Source organism: Macadamia integrifolia, chromosome 11 (genome assembly GCF_013358625.1).
Source record: "Macadamia integrifolia cultivar HAES 741 chromosome 11, SCU_Mint_v3, whole genome shotgun sequence".
NCBI lineage: Eukaryota > Viridiplantae > Streptophyta > Magnoliopsida > Proteales > Proteaceae > Macadamia > Macadamia integrifolia.
The window spans coordinates 5,648,267-5,668,524 of NC_056567.1; the positions used below are offsets into that span (position 1 = coordinate 5,648,267).

The 20,258-nt window shown below is 38.9% G+C and overlaps 1 protein-coding gene across 3 annotated transcripts in view; it reads right to left on the minus strand.

Moving 5' to 3' along the window:
- Nucleotides 1-100: 100 nt before the first annotated feature.
- Nucleotides 101-20,258, minus strand: part of LOC122093305 (exosome complex component RRP45A-like) — a 20,854-nt gene continuing 696 nt past the window's right edge. For 2 of the 3 annotated variants that reach the window (XM_042663593.1, XM_042663594.1), the window contains exons 2-10: nucleotides 19,509-19,654; nucleotides 17,346-17,555; nucleotides 8,940-9,035; nucleotides 8,747-8,861; nucleotides 5,515-5,595; nucleotides 5,208-5,396; nucleotides 1,374-1,657; nucleotides 1,066-1,124; nucleotides 101-499 (exon numbers count right to left, since the gene is read on the minus strand). In XM_042663593.1, the coding sequence (XP_042519527.1) occupies nucleotides 279-499; nucleotides 1,066-1,124; nucleotides 1,374-1,657; nucleotides 5,208-5,396; nucleotides 5,515-5,595; nucleotides 8,747-8,861; nucleotides 8,940-9,035; nucleotides 17,346-17,555; nucleotides 19,509-19,645 (1,392 nt within the window). In that variant the 5' untranslated portion in view covers nucleotides 19,646-19,654 and the 3' untranslated portion in view covers nucleotides 101-278. The remainder of the gene's footprint in view (nucleotides 500-1,065; nucleotides 1,125-1,373; nucleotides 1,658-5,207; nucleotides 5,397-5,514; nucleotides 5,596-8,746; nucleotides 8,862-8,939; nucleotides 9,036-17,345; nucleotides 17,556-19,508; nucleotides 19,655-20,258) is intronic. The other variant, XM_042663596.1, reaches the window with a different exon arrangement.

The window sequence follows — 20,258 nt, forward strand, 5'->3', positions numbered from 1 at the left end:
GGGTTATGCATCTATTCCTCTACAGTTTGTTTCATATGAAAATGTAATTAATGTTCAGTCATCAATTCAATGCCATTCAAATTCATGTGCAACTATGACGGAAAGATCAAAACCAGCAACAGCTGAAATTTTTTTTACATCAATTACTGATCCAGTTGTTTGCAGCAAAGATAAATGGAAACCTTAATTTAGACTCACTTCTGAGAAATATGTCGTAAATGTGTCAAAGCGTACATCCAGGTTTCCATAAGACGAACTGTTATCAAACGATTAAGTCTTCAACTTAATGTGGTGGAAGATATTTTTGCTTTTCTCTCGTTTTTGGGCTTCACAGCATCTTTCAAAGTCTTCTCCTCATTCACTTGCTGTCGTGCTCCACTGGCATCAATTGGCACAGACCTACTGTCACGAATGTCTAGTACTGGCTCCACAGCCTCAACTTTGGTAAGCCTTTTATCATGTCTTGATTCTTTTTGTTCCTTGTTTTTTCTTAGTATCACTGCTCACAAGTAAAACAAATAAGATCCACAAGAACCAAGTGGGCATTCATGCATGACCAAAAGGTCGATATGATAGAAAAGCTTCCCTAAAAATAATGCAACAGTTGTAAAACCAATAAAAAAGAGCAACCCAGTGCACGAGGCTCCCGCTATTGCGGGGTCTGGAGGGGCAAGTTGTACGCAGCCTTACCCCCTGCTTCGCAGGAGAGGTTGTTTCCAGGTTTTGAACCTGTGACCAACATGTTGCAATAGTGCATCTTAACTGTTGTGCCACAGGCTCGCCCACTTACGGTTGTAAAACCAATATTGCATCAAAATAGTTCCTATACAGGAAGTTTGTAACCCACTAAATAAAAATGTGTTTATCTTAAGAAGCAAGAAAGCACAACTTTAAAATATTACCCTCTCAGTGATCAAAACCATTTCTTACTGGAATTCAACAAACAGAAAATACATTTAAATCAAACAGTAAGAAATGCAAAGGTGTTTCTTTGTAATGTTAAAATATTAAAAGAAAAAGAAAATGGAATGGAGACAAAAGAATAGAAGAATAAAGGGTGGATACCAGATGAAGCTAGAGAAGTTCTAAGGGAATATAGATCAATGCCCTTCGAGTATGGATCCCTGAAGAATAAAAGATAAGAACCCATTCTAAGTTCTGATGAATCACCAACATGATCAACAAGGTTTATGGTCAATCATGTAAACATGTTCCACATACTGGATTTAAAATAGACATTATATGCTTTCACAACACCACTCAATCTATTGGCTTGCAAGATACTTAATGTTCCGACGAGGAAATTCAAAATAGATTTTATGCTTATGCACAAAGTAACATCAAACAAAATTTACAACAGAATGAAAATATACCAAGTTGATGGTCCACCAACAGAACTCCTAGAATCACTGCCTCCTGCATTTGTTACATGTTGAAATGTTTGAGTTTCACTTTCAATACCATTGTTCATAGTAGGACAGCTTTCTTCTGGTTTTTCCTCAAAACTCTCCATTGGATGCACACCAGCTTCCTTCTTTACAACTGATTGTTCTTTGTACAGTCTCATTTTAATGTCAGGTCCATTGACATCCACGGCAACTGATGTTGGGTGACGCTTTATCTTCCTTAGTGTTCTTTCTGTGTTGTATGCTTCAACCTAAACAATTGCACTGAAAAACTCAGATTTGAAATAGAAATGATCAAACCAGAAGTAAAACCAACACCTTGACGAGAGGATTGATCCACAATGGAAACAAATCATTCTTAATTTCACATCTAAATTCATAACATGTTTTGAGTCTCAATTCTCAACAAAAACAAAAGCACTTCCAGCTTATTTGGAAATGCATCACTGGAAAAAATCCACACTAGAATGACATTTGGAAGCATGATTAGAGGATAAATGTGCCCCCAATGAAAAAGGATTTCAGCAGCTAGGAGTAAGAAAACAAGGTCAAGAATTACTGATCATGTTCTCATAAACAACTAGTTGGGACCAAATTCGCTATAAGAAGAGAGACCTAATTGAAAACATTACACTCAGAAACAACAGTGTCGACACAAGAGAAGAATAAGAAAAGAAAAGATATCATGAATCTAAAAAAATTAAGAAGTGGATATACATTTTCAGAATGAAGAAGTGCTTGCTTTAACAGATCATGATATATTTATAAAATCTTGTGCAGCCTTTAATTAGTTAAGATTCATTTTAATTACAGATTTCTTATGAAAAGAAATATAGATGGTGGACCCAACTACATTTTTATTTTAGTCTCTCTTAATGAGGAGAATCTCCTCAATTTTTGAAAGACGATCTACTTCTAAAAACGTTAAATATCTTAATAAAAAATCGAATTGAAGAAGGAGCAAAGATCCAAAGATAAACTCTTTTAACATATACAGTGAGAGAGAAAGAGAGATCATAAACATCTTCTTTGATCATGATCTGTGCATGCTAGTGTTTTGATGATTGTTGACCATAGTAAAGTTTTGTTCAAGTAAAGAAGAGTAGGCTTCACAAATACATTAAAGTAATAATCACTTAATTACAGGTGATGAAGAAGCGCTTGCTTTAACACTTCATGATATATGCAAGTAACACTTCTGTTTTATATGGTTTTACTTTTACCTTATTTAAGAGGCAAAGAAAAGGCAGCTAAAATGGTGAGGAGGATTAGTTTGGATTAGAATTTGAAGATAAGTGTTAGACAACAGTTCAGAATCCCAAGAAGCAACGAGGGCTTAATGATCAGGCTACACCATTACATTTGCCATGATTTAAAACATCGTTGTCGCGGCGTCCAAGGCATAGGGAGAAAGGGGGGGGGCTACTGCCTAGATGTCTAGACAACACCACCAAGGTGCTCCTCCAGCAAAAGAGACTTGAGTGCCTAGGCTTCACCTTGTCAACTATGATTTAAAATGCTAAATGAACAATCATGATCCAAATTATAGATTTTAAAAATGTTGAAACATTATGCTTGACTTGCATGTATTTTTCCAATTTGAATATTTTGAAAGATGTAGAAGCTTGGGGTATTTTGGTCATTTCATCATCAATCATTAGTTTGGACCATAGTTGACAAATTCGGATTTGAGAATTTTTCGAAAGGCATAAAATTAGGAATAACTCTTGTTAATTAATAAAGTCTCTCCAAAAAGCGGACTTAAAACAAAATTCAGATTAACTAGACGTAGAACAATATGTGGTGTTGGGCCTAAGTCTGGCACATGAAGACCATTTGGACTTGGGTTTATGTTGGCTGGCCAGATTAGGTTGCTTGGTTTGATGGGCTGGCTGTATGATGGCTGGTCTATCTTCTGTTCTTCCTTATTCGATCTAGATCACCACTGATATCAGATTTGAGTATGAGATTTGATATCCTATATTGATGGTCCCTGCAATTTTTGTGTTGTTGATGTCCTTTATTTCAATCTTGCCTAACTGAGACCTTATTGCTTTTTTTACTCCCACGATATGATGTGGTTTAATAATGCTGATATTGGTTGTTCGTGTGATGTGATATTGGGACTGAAAAATTCCTCTTTGTTCTCCTCACCTGTGTTATTTTCCCACGTGTAGTCGGTAGTGTTAGTGTTACATGTGAGGAGGAGTGTTGAGGTGTTGGGAGTCATGAAGATTTCTCCCTAATTGGATTTCTTCTTATTGATTATTTTTATCTGCCTGAATTCTTACGGAATATTTTTTGGATTTTCTAGCCTGCAGCAATGAGTTCTTCATCTGCTACTGTTGCTGTTGATGTTTACTGGCCTACAACGATGAGTTCTTCACCTTTTATCGTTGCTATTCTGGCCTGTGACTGATACGTTTTTCCTCTTGCATTGTTCGTTGCTATCTCGATCTATTCTTAACAAAGATTTCCCTCAGTTGCCATTGTATATGGCATCTCTGATCATATCTGAGCTAGTCTGAACTACTTATGTTTAATCTGGTGCAGACACGGGAATATTCTTCTTCCTGCTGTTCTTTAGTTCAATACATATCTGGATGTAGTTATTGGCCACTGGCCTATACTTCTGATATATTTATTCAGTCAGGTTCTGCAGATTATTTATGTTCAGGTTGTTTCAAGGTGGAGCCTATATATCTCCTACAATATAGCTTGAGAGGAAGTGTTAAAAAATAAAGCTTTATGTTATACCATAGTGGTATTTTTGTGATGGTTTTTTATTATTCTGGTCTTGTGTGTGAATACCCACAAGCAAGGGGCTTTATTGCAATTTTCTTTATTTTAGTGTTTACATATACAACACAAATATATATTTAAGGATTAAAGTATCAGTATCGGTTGGCTAAATTTAAGATATGTATCGGAGGGTATCGTATTGTATCAGAGATACGCTAAGATATGTTGAAGATCAAGGATTAAAATATCGGTATCGATCACCATATCAATCGGCTAAATTTAAGATACATATCGGAGGGGTATCGTATCGGAGATACTTTAAATGACATACCTACTGATTGGACTACTCTCTACTTTCTTCCAATCGGTAGTTCCATATTCTCTTCTTTCTTTTCTTCTTCTCCTTGGGTGGTTTTCTATATTTTGCTTTGTCACAATACTTTTAACATAATATAATACTTCACAATTTCACATTTTCGTAAGCTTTGATCATTTTGATTGTGATTGTTCAAACATTGAAAGGAACTATTCGTACCACTCCAAAATCTTCAAACACTTGTATTTTAAAGTTCCATGGTAAACATTTTGCCTCAGTTATGCCATTCAAAGATCAAACTGAGGCCAATGATTAGATAGCGAAAAAACTTGATTAAACATGAAATATACTTTCTATAGATTTCCAACTCAGGTCTTTGAAGACAAATCTGTGAAGTGGAATCCTAGGGCCCGTTTGATAAAGTTTCAAGAAACGCATTTCTGCCGTTTCTGTTTCCAGAAACAGCAGAAACGGAGTAAAAAACGTTCGATAAAACTGTTTCGTTTCACTTATTTTCAGAAATAGAAATAGAAATTTTTACTTATTTATGGTTCAAGAAACGACCCAGGCGAAACAAGTTGCCGTTTCTGGAAACGGAAATTTATGTTTCTGCCATTTCTTGAAACAGCAACGACAGAAACGCTATCAAACGGGCCCCTAGTTTTTTAATCGGAAAACACCATTCTCCAGAAACAAATTCTAACAAAATGGGCAAAGGAAAGTGTATCCAGAAAGAGACTCACAGCATTTTTTATTTTGCTTGTTATATCAGTGGCTTTAACAGAAGCAATACGCAAACACTGCATAATCACACTCTGCATGATACCCTCTCCACCAGCCTTTTGGACTGCACAGACATCGCCATTGGAATTCAATGTAGCAGTCATCCTTCCTCCCATAACAGCCTCTTCATAGTGAGTAGGATCTATTGCCTACACAGCCAACCACTCTCAGAAAGACTAATCAGAGAAAACAGAATAAAATTCAATAAGCATTTTCCTGAGACAAGCTGAGGATCAAAGGAAAATTTTTGGGACTCAGTATGCCTACCACAATGTTACCATTACCAAAAAATGCAAAGGTCACTGCTATGGGAAGATGATGAATTATTAGAGGAAGTGGCTCCTTCACCTACCAAAATACAAAAGAATATGCAGAGTTAAAATATAAAACATAATCAGCAGCTTCATCACTAATTTATCAACTCCATAATAAGAGCATCCATCAGTCTCTGCTAACATGAAACTTCTTTATAAAACATAAGTGATGAATGACCTATGAAGACATCAAGGACACCATAATGAGATTAAGGAAACCCCTAGTATTACAATCATGCCCACTCTATTATGTCAAACAGAAAAACATAACCGTAAAATACAATTTTAGCTACCAAGTAGCAACAGATAACTTTTAACAGCTATTATATTGTAGCTCTCTCTTGCTCAACTTTAGGAAACTGAAAGCACACAGAAGAGTAGTTGAAGGAAAGAATGATCTACAGAAAATTAAGTCTATTCACAATTTACAAGCCTGCCAACCATGTTCAGCTCCACCCAGAAACCAAGATTGTTGGAAACCCCCTCTTCATCAATGCTATAAGCTTCACCACTAAAAGTCCTTTTACTTTACCTACAATCCTACATAATTCACAATTAACCCCCTCGCCTGAGTCCCCCCCCCCTGCATCCCCTCTGCCACCACAGCAGAACTTCCTGGTGTGGTGCTGCCACCACCCAGGACCCCATCGTCCCCTCCTCTCACCCCTCCCTCAACTGCTGCTAGCTCCCTCCTCCTTGCCAAGTATGCATGGCTTGGAGTTCTCTATTTAGCCAGTCCCATCCTTCTCGGCTTCTCCTGAAGAAAGTTTCCCTCTCCATTTCGTTCCACCTTCAGTACATGGAAGGTCTAAGGCAGCCCTATGCCCAGTTCGTTTACCGAACTCTAAAGCTCAGAAATGGCAGAATTCAGTGGTTGGCAGTAGACCCCCATTCAAAGTGGTCAAGCTCTCCCTTATAAACAATGGAAGCTAAGTGGAGTCATGGACACATACCTGATAGATAATTGTTTTTTCATATTCGAATGCGTTTCTGATGAAACTGACAAAATGCATGCCCTTAAGGGTGGTCCTTGGAACATCGGCCAGAAACCCATCTTTCATCGTCAATAGCTCCAACTCAATTGCATTGATTTGAGTTCAATTCCTCTGTGAATCCTTCTGCTCGGCTGGCTATTCATCATTGGTGTGCTGGAGGTCTTAGTACCATCAGTTCAGTTCTGGGTAAACCGCTGTACTCTGATGGGAGAACTAAGAGGATGGACCGATTAGCTTTGGCCAGAATCTGCATTGAGGTCTCAGCGGAAAAGCCTCCTCCAACTTCCATCACTGTTGTTAACGATGAGGGTTTTTCCCTTAAGCAAGAGGTCAGTTTCGAATGACTTTCTCCTCGCTGCCACTTCTGTAAGACCTTTGGCCATCCTTCTAACATGTGCTTCCCTGATGCCTCAACTATCAATAACTCTGCTGGTATCTTTAACCCAGTTCCTAGCACTGCCCCTCCCTCCCTACTCCCCCTTGCTTTCTCCCCTTGACTAGCCGGTTGCCAACCCCACTGCCGTCAGCAATCACCCTCACACCATTGACACCCCTCCCTCACTTCTCCACCAAGGGCACTCATCTTCATCAGGCCTCTGCTCTCCCAGTCATGGTCGTCGCAAGAGCCAGTGGCATCGAAATCGCCTCCATGAGATGCCTACTTCCGGCTGTCTGAGAGGACATGATGAAACCCATCTACAATGACTGGCTGGTCCCCAACCCAGCAAGGACTTCCAGTATGAACAGTTTCAACTGATATTGAGGGTTTGATAGACCCTGTCCACTGTCACCCGACCATTCACCATCCCTAGTCTGTCACCTCTGTATTTCCGACTTCTGATCCAACCTCCACCCTTGCCTCTCCTCTCCCACCAGTCTCTGCATCATCCTTGCCTGCTTCAAACTTTCTCCTGTTAGTCTCCGCAGTAGCCTCATCTCCATCGCCCTCATCTATGCAAATAACCCCCTTCCCCCTGATGTACTCCAAGTTCTCAATTGGGGCTCCAAAGCTGGTTCATGTCTGGCCCATATTATGGGGATGTCAATTTTAGAGGGCCAGTTAGGAGAAGAGAGGACTCTTAGAGTTTTCGGGTGGGAAGAGGAACCACATGTTCACACATTCACGCGGAGCAAAAAAACACAATTCAATTCACCGTGTCCATTGTTCGGGTACATGCAGGTATCTAAAGAGAAACACCGAAGACTCCTAGTTAGACTCTAAAACTGAAACAACTTGTAACCAAACTCTATCTAAGTCCTACATATCCTATCCAAGCAACATCAGAAATTAAAAGACAAACAAATAAATAAATAAATAAATAAACTACTTCCAACCCTTAGTGGACCAAAAAATCCAAGTTGGACCGGTTCTGTCTGGATTTGGGCTTCCAAAGCCAGTCATGCTTGTCCAACTAGTGAAGTGCCACTGCATCAATCGACCAACAATTTTACAAGAGGTTATTTCCAGAATTTGAATGGGCCCATGGTCAATACATGGAGCCTCTGGAGGATTTTGTCAGTTGGCAATAGTGCTGCGTTTTAGGGAAAGGATTAGATATCGGGCAGCTTTATTTGGGGAAGGTATTAGACATCAACCGGCTTTATTTGGAGGAGATATTTTCCAGATCTCGTGGGCCCCATGGCTAGCTATATAGAGGCAAGTCTGAAGACCTGTTGCTGTTGCATAGAGGACTCTTATAGTTGCTATAAATTTGCTATTAGATAGATTTCAATTAGTTTTGTTTCTATTCAGGATTTATTCAGTTATGTAATTGCAAGGCAATGTAGGATTAGTTTCCATTATTATCAAGATTTTAATTTTGAAGTGTTGTGTCCTTGGACATCTTTTGAGTATCAATGAAATCTTCTTCTTGTTGCGAAGAAACAGACACACACATCCTGGTTCTTGTTTTCCCCCTTCTTAATGAAGACAGATGGAGTGATAGATCACCCCTGTAAATGCAGGCAACAAGGGCCAAACCTCGTTAAGTTGTGTGTGTGTGTGTTTTTTGCCTGGGGGGAGGGTGGTTGCTCCAAGGAACTCATCATGCATTTCACCCTCCTCTCAGTAGAGACAACTGAGGACCCAGTAATGCATTTACTTTTATACATCTGATATTGGCAATTTCCCACACATAAGCACCTTATTTCAAATTCATCAAAATATAGAAAAATGTGAGAAGAGCCAACCTCAGGTGGATGTATTATCACTTCTTGACCATCTTCTCCTCCTAATGTACATTCAGGCCTTCGGAATGTTAGGAGTGCAGCCAAAGCAGCAATATTAGCGGCATCAACAAGATTCCTGAAAGTAGAAAATAAATATTACTGTTATATCTAAAAAAATTAACACTAGTCCAACTACTCAGGCTTTACAACATACCCTCCATTATCCAAAATGTGAAGATCAATACGGATGGACCACACTGACTTCCCAGCAACAACACAAAGTGATTCCGTATCCACAGCCCTGCTCTCCCTGCAAGTGTACTTTCAAATTTTCAAATAGTCCAAATTTCTACGATAAGTTGCAAGTAAAAACAAGGAAAAAAAAAATAGTTAGGCAGAGGAGTATCATAAAATCCAACCTGAAATGCAATAGACTTTCAAACATTAAGGCTTAGTCTATTTCAAAGAAAAATATAATTTTATCCATGGTTCAAAATTTGAATGATATTTGGAAAGGTAATGTTAAACATTGAGGCTTAGTTTATTTCAAAGGAAAATATAATTTCCACAAAATAAACTTTTATTTACGATTTTTTTTTCTTCTGATTGTATATGACAATATAGACAAAGAAGCACATTCGGGCATGGTTGAGCAAGGAAAAGAATCCACCATATGATGGGCTGGTTTCCTCCATGGGTGGCAATTGTGTCATTGCCCAAGATGCCACCACTCTTTTTTTTTCCCTCTTCAGTAAAACAACATTTAGGAATAACGAATTAAAAAAATCCGGTCATTTTTCATTACCATCTCAATTTTTGTCTGTCCTACTACTAAAACTCATCAACAAAATATTGGGAAGATTCCACCAACGTTTCTTTAATGAGAAATCCTACAGAGTTACCCATTTCTTTAGGTTTTACTTTTCATCTCGTTGATTCTAGAGCAAAACAAAGTAACTTCAGTTCCTCATCGTCTATATCCCAAATTCAGTTTGCTGATGGTACTCATGTTTTCTGAAGCCCCTAATTGGAAATTGTATACAAAGGAGTGATGTAGGGTAGAACTACAAGTAAGAGGGGGTGATGTGAGTCTAGGCTACACTATGTACCCAGCCCCAGTTACAATAGCAGTAAAACTATACTCAAATGTTGGAATATGAGTTACTGGTTACAGATCTTTGGTTTTCTACATCAAAGTAGGTACTGATTACAGGTCGGGTTCCAGCATATAAAACAAATATTACAGCATCCAAACAATGCCTAATGTTCCCTTATGTATGCCCACAACAGTAGGATAAGACACAGCAAGAAACAGAATTGCCCCCAGCCGCAGGTCACAAAATTAGGTCAAACTTGGAATTTCAAGAACCCCCAGTAAACTAAACAGGTGGCCTGGTGGGGCTTCAACTGTGAAAAAGTTGTCAAGGCGTCCCAAAGGCGACCTAGGCGACTATCACTTTGTTGCACTGTATGCCGGCTTATATTCTTTGCCCTTATTTATGCCAAATACCATTTAAGTAAATGTTTTATATTTACATTTACTTAGGATATTATTCATAAATAAGCAAATACCTCCTATTTGAATCCAATAAAAATAGTTTAAAAATAAAATTCCAAAAGGATAAAAAGTCAACCCCCCGGTCCAAGAACAAAAACTGAATTTTTGGTTGTAGGGCAATTTTCAACTTTCGAATGCTAAGGTTTTTCTCAATTCTGAAAATTTTATAAATCTTATCATAGTAGACATTGCTAAAAACCAAAAATCCAGTAAAATAATCTTTTGTTTTGATGTCAATCAAATAATTTCCATTCAGGCGATTTAATAGCATTCGCACACTTTAAAATAAGTTTGACCGGAATATAACTTTGTCATAACAACTCAGATTTAAGTAATTTTAGACTTGTTGGAAGGCTAGTTTTGTGTTATACCTAATATAAAAAGTCTCACTTAAAAATAAAATCATTTGACCAATAAAAAATATTATAGAAGAAGAACGTTTCTCTAAATGTCAATAAGTTATGTTGATTTTTTATGACTTGATGTGAGTGTGACTGTTGATTTTTATGACTTGATGTTGCTTAATGTTGATTGATTTTTTATGTCATAGGGTATATATTATGACATACAAAATAATTTTAGAAAATAGGAGAAATAAAAATAACACATGTTCAATTTGATCGCCATGGCAATGCCATAGCGGGCGATTCAACGCCAAATTGATTAGCTACCCCTCCACCGCCTTGGGTCGCCATGACGCCATGACAACTATGACTATGATCAAAGGTGAAGTGTGATGACCTTGTTAAGCTCCCAAAAATTGGGCCTGGTCTGATGAGAGGTGGCTGAGATCCAGAGATTCTTGATCAGGGCAAGAAAAAGGAAACTTCTGGAGAATCTCCAAGAAATGTGGTTGCAGGTGTCTGCTGGTCAATCTGTGCTGGTCGAATCTCCTTCAGGTATGGCTTGAATGGTCCTCAAAATATCAACCTTAGTGGACTGATGGTTGGAGAGATAAGTGGTCTGGAAGTTGCCAGAAAAGTGATTCAGAATAGGACTGTTGCAAGTCTTGGAAGTCACCCAGATAACAGAAACAGTAGCAGGTCTTGAATGGCCCTTATCTCTTGGTTGAAGGTCTATTTTGGGGCCCTAAACAAATTCCAAAAGCCTGCGAATGACTGGCCACAGGGCTGGCTGATAGGGGAATCGATTCCAACCCAAGAAACTCTCCCTTGTTGCTGTTGTAGGGCTTACACCACTATCAATATCTGAATTTTAAAAATTAAAACTGAATAACAACCTTAATTAGAAATAACAAAAAAAGGAAAAATAAAATTTGTTAAAAGGGTGAGAAGGGAGAAAAGAAATGTAGTTTTGGGTCAGGCCTCTCACCCTCTCAGATTTGTAGGCATCTAACCCACTCAGATTTTTTACTGTCTCAGTCATAAGTAAAACTCACAATGTTTTTATTATTTCAAATCTGAAGCATTACAATCGATTGAATCTCTTAAATAGACTACAAACTGATTACAAAGAGGTAATTATTATATTAGGAAACTTCTAACAAAATAGAAATCAAGACTTAATAACTAATCTTTCCTAAATCCCAACTACTTAACAACCAAGAAAACATAAAAATAGAAATACTACTTGCCTAAATACCTCCTAACAAATATAACTAACTTGTCAACCAAGACAAAGTTAAAATAGGAAACAAATCCTAAGCCATTCTTGCTGAAATCAATGACTGCTGGATTCTTATTCTTCAGTTTCCTTTCTACCAAATTAAAGGAACAGCTAGCTGCTCTTCCAGAAGTTTCACTTGAGGACAAATTTGGAGGAGGAAAGCTACTCGATGGAGAGAAAACAGCTATACTGGTGCTGGAGTCGATGGTCCAGAGAGGAAGCCAGTCTTGATGCAATTTGGCCAGGTTAGATGGACCAAATCAGGACTGGAATCTGAGACGGAACTGAACCAAGTTTTGGTCAGTTCAATCCCTCCTTTTGAAAGCCCTATCTACATCAGGGGGTCGGAAAAGGCTTAGGGCTGAATAGGATTATAAGGAAGGGCAACCTAGTGCACAAGGCAACCACTACTGCAGGATCTGGGAGGGGCAAATGTATGCAGCCTTACCTCTGCTTCGTGGAGAGGCTATTTCCAAATTTCGAACCTGTGACCAACATGTTGCAATAGAGCAACTTAACCATTACACCACAGGCTCGCCCACAGGCATAGGATTATATGAATAGGAGAAAAAAAATATGAAGGAGGAAGAAACAAGGACTGCTTGTCTAATGTGCAACTGAAATCAATTATTCCAGAAGTCAGCTTTACCTACTGGAGGTGTGTCACACAAAGATGACTGCTTGTCTAATGTGAAACTGAAATCAGTTATTCCAGAAGTCAGCTTTAACTACTGGAGATGTGTCACACAAAGATGACTGCTTGCCTAATGTGAAACTGGGACTATTCCTTCTTTTCACCTCAGTGTCCATTTGGATGCTTCACAATAACCAAAGTCGGTTTTGGATCAGGTTATTGATAAGACAGCAGGAAAACATGAGGGCTGGGAGCTAATTATATGGAGAGAGGCAAAATACATTCATTGGCTGATATTGAAACTTATTATCTGTTAGATCAAACACCAAGAAATACGAAAATAAATAGACAATAGATCTGCACTACATAGAGATTTAACGAGGTTCACACACCAGTGTGGTGTGCTACGTCCTCAGGCAAAGAAGAAGATGTTTCACTATGCAGAAGAGAGATTACACCCAAGCAACAGCAAGAAAACTCACTATGAAACCCTAATTCGAAAAAACCCCCAAAATACAATGACTTTCTCAACAAGACAACAATACATTATACACTCCAAGTCGCGGTCGATTCGGTCAAACCATACCGCGGGGGGCTTCCATCACAGATCTCAGAAAACTTTCCATTCGGGTCGCCACCAAAATATGTCGGAGCAGATCAATCTTCAAAACGGATCAAGAATTGGAGACAAACTTAACATTATCTCTTCCTTTTCACTATACATCCTTGGTTGCCACTCATCATTAAACTCGAGGAAAAACAGAGGTATCTTCTGAGGACTATTTGGAGAGATGCTGGTAACTACCATCTAGTGGAATGTAGAAAGGCTTATGACTTATGAGCTGAAATATGAAGGGATACTTGGTTTGCAATTGATCAACTCTCTCTGAAAAATCCAATGCTTCAACAATTGGGTTAAAGGCAAGCATATCTTACAAAGTTGCTGCCCTTGCTAAGAAATTTTTTGCAGATACAGCTGACGGTGGCATACTTAAGAATCTGAAACTTGGCTACAGGAATCACACAGATAACCCATTCAAAGAGCTGGCTATAAGCTTAGACTCAATAAGTGGAAGGAATAATATTTCTATTCCCAGTTCCATGTTATAATGTCTTGACAAAAATAAATGGTCGAGATTTACAGAACTTCATCACATGGAATCAACAGATCCAAAGTTCCATGTTATCATGTCTCAACAAAATAAAAGGTTGAGATTTACAGGCCTTCGGCACATGGAATCAATGGATCCAACACAAGGACATTGAGTAAGCCCCAGCTCAACGTCTGTTGTGCCACATTTTATCCTTCAACTTATGGCTAATCAGTTGGAGATGACAGTTTTCCTTTCGCAGGCCAGTTCATCTTCCAACTTTATAAAGTTTTTTCTTTTCCTGACTAAGTTGAAGAGAATTGAGAATTTACTTTTACAAAGGCAGAAATAGCTACAACAGCTATGTTTATGCCAGGCTGACCTATCATCATAAAATGCATCTCCCTCTGGCCACTGACTTCCACTCATGCTTTCAGTTGTATGAGGCTTTTGTTCTTGTTACAACCACTTATCCCAAAAGCTCGAGCTGTTACAACAATGTATATCAGCACACGACAATACCCTTTACAGATGCAGGCCCAGATACACGCATACACGGCTCTTGTGACACCAATGGGGCACAACACGTAGGGGAACAACAAAATATACCACTCCTTGCACTTATTAGGGATTGAACATGTGACCTCCTAGCACTGATACCATGTTACAATCACTTGTCCAAAAAGCACGAACTGTTAAGTAAGGGTTATAACAATGGTTATCAACACACTACAACAGTTCTTTCTCCAATCCTACGTTCTTAGAGAAATATTTTGAAAAAAATGAGGCAGAGTTAGCTTACATGAAGACATAAAATAACAGATCATTCCTTGTAAACATTGTCAGAGGGCATAATCCCTATTGCCAACAACTCACTGACACTTCCTACTCATTTCCAATTTTATTAAGGTATTCTGAAGAAAGGGCAAGGGGAGAGAGATCAGCAAATTTCACTTGCATCTACAAAGGGGAAATAAAAAACAGCATCAGCTTGTTTTCTTTCCCAGGTCACCTGCTTTACCTGATCAAGCACTCCCATCCCCAACTCTCATGTAGTCATGTTTCATTTGTAGAAGTGATTGTGAATGTTGTTGTTGAAATGGGAAGAATTCACCACACTCAAGAGGGAAATGAAGTCCTAACAGTTCTTTTCATGTTGAGCTCATCCTGTGTAACATCTCTAAGATTGTGCCATCGTTTTCACTTCAGTCCATTGATTCTTTTCACTACAACGACTAATGCCAGCACCAGAAATGAAGCAATATCCTATAAAACCTCACTGTTATTCAATTTTGACCCTTTAATCACAACCAAATAAACATTTCTCTATGGGTTTATTAAAAAGAGATGCTTCTCACGTCTGGACCAAACATTATATAACCAAAAGAATATAAAATTTTTGCTGCAATTATAAGAAAATTATTCTGTGAAGAACTCTTATTTAGTATCTTGAGAATGTTTACTGAAGAAACAACAGCAACTCATTTATGAGATCTTATGGTGCAGCCCAGTAATCACAGCCCTAACTTTGGATTTCAGACTAAATAGCTGATAAGGTTAACGATAGGATAGAATAGAGAAGATTCTATTGAATATGGCTCTGGTTATATTTTCAGAAGTCGGATCAGAGAAAATCAGAAGCAGTAAGAAATAAAAATATAAAGGAACAGAAGAGTGAAATTGACAGAGCAAATTAGGGCAGGAAATGATATTTTATTTACTCAAAAAATGCTACTCTGTTAAGGCTTTAAGTAGGGCGAAATTTCCCTTATGAAGTAGGAACAGAGAAACTAGCAGTCAAAATGAAAGAAATTTCAGGACTATTGCATGGTACAATGGCAATTGATGCAAAGAAAAAGAAACAGAGCAGGTATGAAACAGCCACAGACAGAGTTTGAAACTCAGATTCACTCGTCAGGTCCATCAGGACTTAAGAAATAGTACCCAAAACATATAAATAAAATATCATCTTCAACTGATAAATACAACAGCAGTAATGGATGAAATTGATAAGCCAAATCTTGAAAATAGAGTAGTGCTAGCAGTTAATAGAAAGATGTGAACTGACCTTTTAGGGAGAATTAGAGCAGAAATAGGGAGAATAAGAGAACAGCCATGGAAAATAAGAGCACTGACACAGGGATTTTAACCATGAAGCACACACAAGCTCTAACGAATTGCCAACCAGAAAACCCAACAATTATCAATTTATCATTCATTAATCTCAAATCCATCTCTGTTACAGAAGTACACTCTACAATTCTTTGCACAACTTAAATTTAGAAATTTAGAAACTCTCCTGACTCCTAAGACTTGGAAACTAAGTAAACAAAAAAAAACAAAAAACAAAAAAAGAAAGTCCAAAACTTCGGAAAAAAAAAAAAGTAACTCCTTTAACAGTGTTAGAGCTTCTAGGATTAACCTTACAAAAATAACCTTCCACCTCTCTCTCTCTCTCATCCTCTCGCTCCCTCTCTCTTCTTCCTCCTCTCATACCTTTCTCTGTTTCTTCATCCCTTGCAGGAGCTACATCTTGATTGGAGTTGCGTCTTGGCCATCTTTGCTGGATCTTATGCTCGTTTGGATTCCCACTTGGCCAGCAGCCTCCTCCTTGACCGCCAACCTTGTAGATCTCCATCCCTGCTAGATCTCAAAGCTCGTTTCGGTTCCCCTCGGCAAGCATCCTCATTGCCTCCAATCCCTTTTCCGGCTCTAGCACCAGTCGCCATCTGCTCCACCTGGCTTTTCCTGCCACTGCTTGGTCTCCTGCCAGCCTGCATGGTCTGCAGCCGTTCGCCGCCAGCCCTGCTTCCTGATCTGCCTGGCTCGCTCGGCTTCTACCGATTTGCTGCCAGCTGCAAGGCAAGAAGCTGTTTGGCTGCCAGCTTTGCTCAAAGCAGCTGCCCTCCGCAAGGGCCACATCTCCATGTGGTGGCCCCCCTCACCGGCCATGCTCCCTTGGCGGCTGGTTTGATGAAGAGAAGAGATGGTTGTAAGGGTTTCCACAAACCCTAACTGGATTTGACTTGGTTACCCTTGGATGGGTTTCCTTGCTTTGTTTTTAAGCCAATGTGGGCATTTGTGATGTTTTGGACATGTGAACCTTGAAGCCCTTTGGGCCTTGGATGTCGAATGGGCTTCTATGTTCCTTGTTTGCCCATGTGGGCTTTTGTTACCCTTTCAGCATTGTTTCCTTTTTCAGGGTTGTAATCTCCCTCCCCCTTTTCTTTAATATATTTATTTACTCACCCAAAAAAAAAAAAAAAAGAACCTTGTCATAAAAATAGAAACTACTCTGGAACTACTAGACTTCTAAAGACTAATCAAAATAGAAACTAAAGAAATTAAACTCTAATTACGTGCACCTCAAAACTACCCTAAATAAGCCATGCACAGAAAATAACCCAAATAACTAAATATTGCAAAGCCCATATGGTCCAATAAGGGTTTGAAATTAGGAATAGGCAGGCCTAATTGAACTGGGCTGCCAGCATCATCTTAAGGTGTATTAGATTTTAAGTGCAAAAAATTTTTTGTTTTTAGAGCATGGTTTCGATGACAATTTGGAGACTTTCTAAGCAAATCCAGCGAATAATCAGAAGCCAAAAATTCTTTATGCATCATCCTTATCAAATTTTTCAGAAGCATTATTCATGACACCTTCATATAATTATGTTCTAGACAATGGTGGTGAAATAAGAAAGAATTCACCTTAGACCCCGATCTATTATACGTCCCAGTTCCACGGCGAACTCCCCAGGACGCCCTGTCTCAAACGAAGGGTCAGCCATTGGTGAAAATTCAGTGTATATTGACAGAGTCCCTTCATTTGGCCTATCCCGGTAAGGTTGTTGCAGTTGAGAAGTCACAACACCCATAACACGAGTCTGACCCAGCTGCACCTCCGATGAACCATCCTCTCTGCAGATTCAGTAAAATCATTTGCAGAAAAAAAAAAATGAAATAAGTGTTCCTTCTCAAACAAGCTAACTTTATACATGTGCATTCACCTTTCCCCTATCCTACAGAAAGTATTGCATCAAGTGAGCCAAAGCACTACAAAGGACTCCACAACCAGGTGATATAAGGACCTTAGAAATATGCAAGAAAAAAATACATGGCAGGAAAACAGATGCCAAGGTATAAGCAATTCCAAAGGTTCTAATGTAATTTCAACTCAACTTATCTTTGAAATTTTGACTAGCAACATGATACGCTATTCAAGCTGCTGATATTCCCAGTTACATTCTCTTATAGTCCAGTTGGCAATGTTTGCAATATAAGTCCATGGTTTTGTTAATTGTTACAATAAAGGATGGATGCTAGTCATTTCTGAGTCATCATCATTTGCTGAGAAAACTCAGTATTGTGCCACATACATAAAAGAGAAAACAGGAATAAGAATTAGTATCAAAAGTAACTTGGCTACAATATCCATCCACCTAGAGCTTGTTCCCACTTACAACAAAAATGTGATCAGTTCTTGAAGCTGGTGATTGGTGAATTCACAGTTCTATGAAATTTGTATGTTCATCTACATAGAATTATGCTTTTCCAAATATTTTGCACTTCTGGATTGGCAAATGCAGGACTCCAAAACCAAATGTATTAGAAAAGTCCCAACCAAGTCTCTCTCCCCCTCAAAGAACAGAAAATGTAAACCTTAAAAGAAAATTTTCAAATTGATAAGGAAATAAATGTAGGACCCCAGCTTGGGAGGTCAGCCATGAATGGCTCAATACTCGTGATAAGTTGTAGAGGATCCACATATCTGTCTTCTCTGCGTGGTACGTGGGGAAGCTATTCCAAAGCTGTCTGCACCCAATGGTTTCCTTTGATCAAGGGGATCGAAGATCTAATGGATTTCTAATGGACCTCTATGTTCTCTAAGAGGGATGAATTGATTTAGCAGTTTTGTCTTTCTTGGTTGCATTTTTGGACCATTAGGGAGTATTGTAACAACCAAATGTTTAGATGGCAGGTAAGATCGACTAAAAGGACTGTGACGTCATCATCTTAAGTACCACTGGATTGGCTGTGACATTCGAGGCTTTCAGAGGCGTCTCCATCGACTCCTTCTTGAGTCATTAGTTAGAGGTGGCCTCCTCCATAGTCACGAGGCCCGCTATCAATCGTTCTTGGAGCCCTCCCCTCCCCCCTCTCTTTCTCTCAATTTCCATAACTAATGTAGATGGGAGCTCTTTGGGGAACCCCGGGCACCTTTTCTCTGGCTCTATTGGAAGCACTAACTCTTAACTTTTCTGAGCTAGGGCTGGCATTCAAGGGGTTCAGGTAGCTATCTCTAATGGTTGGTACAACGTCATCATTGAGGCGGATTCCAAAAACATGATTTCTTGGTTACAGAATCCTAGTCGTGGGCCTTGAAGATATATATGCATCTCATGACGAAAGACAGGGTTTACTTTCCAAGGGAAGTTCTCTCTTCCTTGAAAACTTAGATCAGAAAACTCTCTGGTCGACCAGCTGGTCACGAGGGATTAACAAAGACAGTTTATATGCGGGTTTACCCCCAATAATGTAACCACCCCCTCTTTTTTCCTCTTATTCATTTATTTATTTTTCTCTAGGCCTCCCTTAGTTCTAAGGGAGCCCAGGTTTGTTGTTGTACCATATTTATGTTTCCTTTGTTTCTCTAACAAAATTTCTCTAGTTATCTGAAAAAAAAAAATTTTAAAACCACTGAGGCAACCAAGAGCTTTAAACAGGGTTGCAGGTGTACATCCACATTGTATACAACTAATCCAAAAATGAAAGCTCCCACAACCTCCTGAACCTAATCATTGTCATCCCTAATGCAGGAGGGAGAAAAAATAATACGAAAAGAACATCTATATGTTAAGAGATCATACATGCCTTCCAAAACTAACGGTTAAGTGGCGATAGTCAAAAGGTCGACGACCATCAACTCTGAGGTCTGAAAGCAGAGCATTCTCGATGAATTTCTTCTCATTGACAGTCATGCGCCAAGTGCTGGACAATCTCTGTTCCATCTTTCAACTCTGTGCAATAGAAAGGGGTAAAGGAAGATCATAGTTGTTACAGTGCAAAATGACAAGAAGACTTCATTGACATTTTCATGAAAAATTAGCTCTCTCCGCAAATCAATCAACTAAAAATATGAACAAACATAAGTATACAAAGAATTTGAAACATAGAATCCAAAATCATACTCCATAGGACGCATCTAAATGCCATTCATTGAGATAATTGAACATTAATTCTTAATTCCCAACCTTAACAATACAAGCTTTCACAGAAATTGATATACCACCCATCTAGAGTGAAGAGCCAGATTTGGATAGTGACAGACATGAAAACAGGAGATAGGGATTACCTGTATTTTCTTAGTGCTACTGATGATATTCTTAGAGAAATAAAAGCGAAAACAATGGGGATCAATATCAAAGGGTGCATAGCATTTAACGAAAGTAGGAAGTAGTTTGCTCAAGGAAGCTCATAAGTAGTTTGCCTCTACTCTACCCTCTGGGGTCAAAGGCGATCGACTGCCAAGTATTCATGGTGATCAAACTTGAACTTCAGAGGGAGGAATGGGGGAAGACTGAGAATCCATAGGCAAGAAAGAGAAAAGCGCGGGGGGGGGGG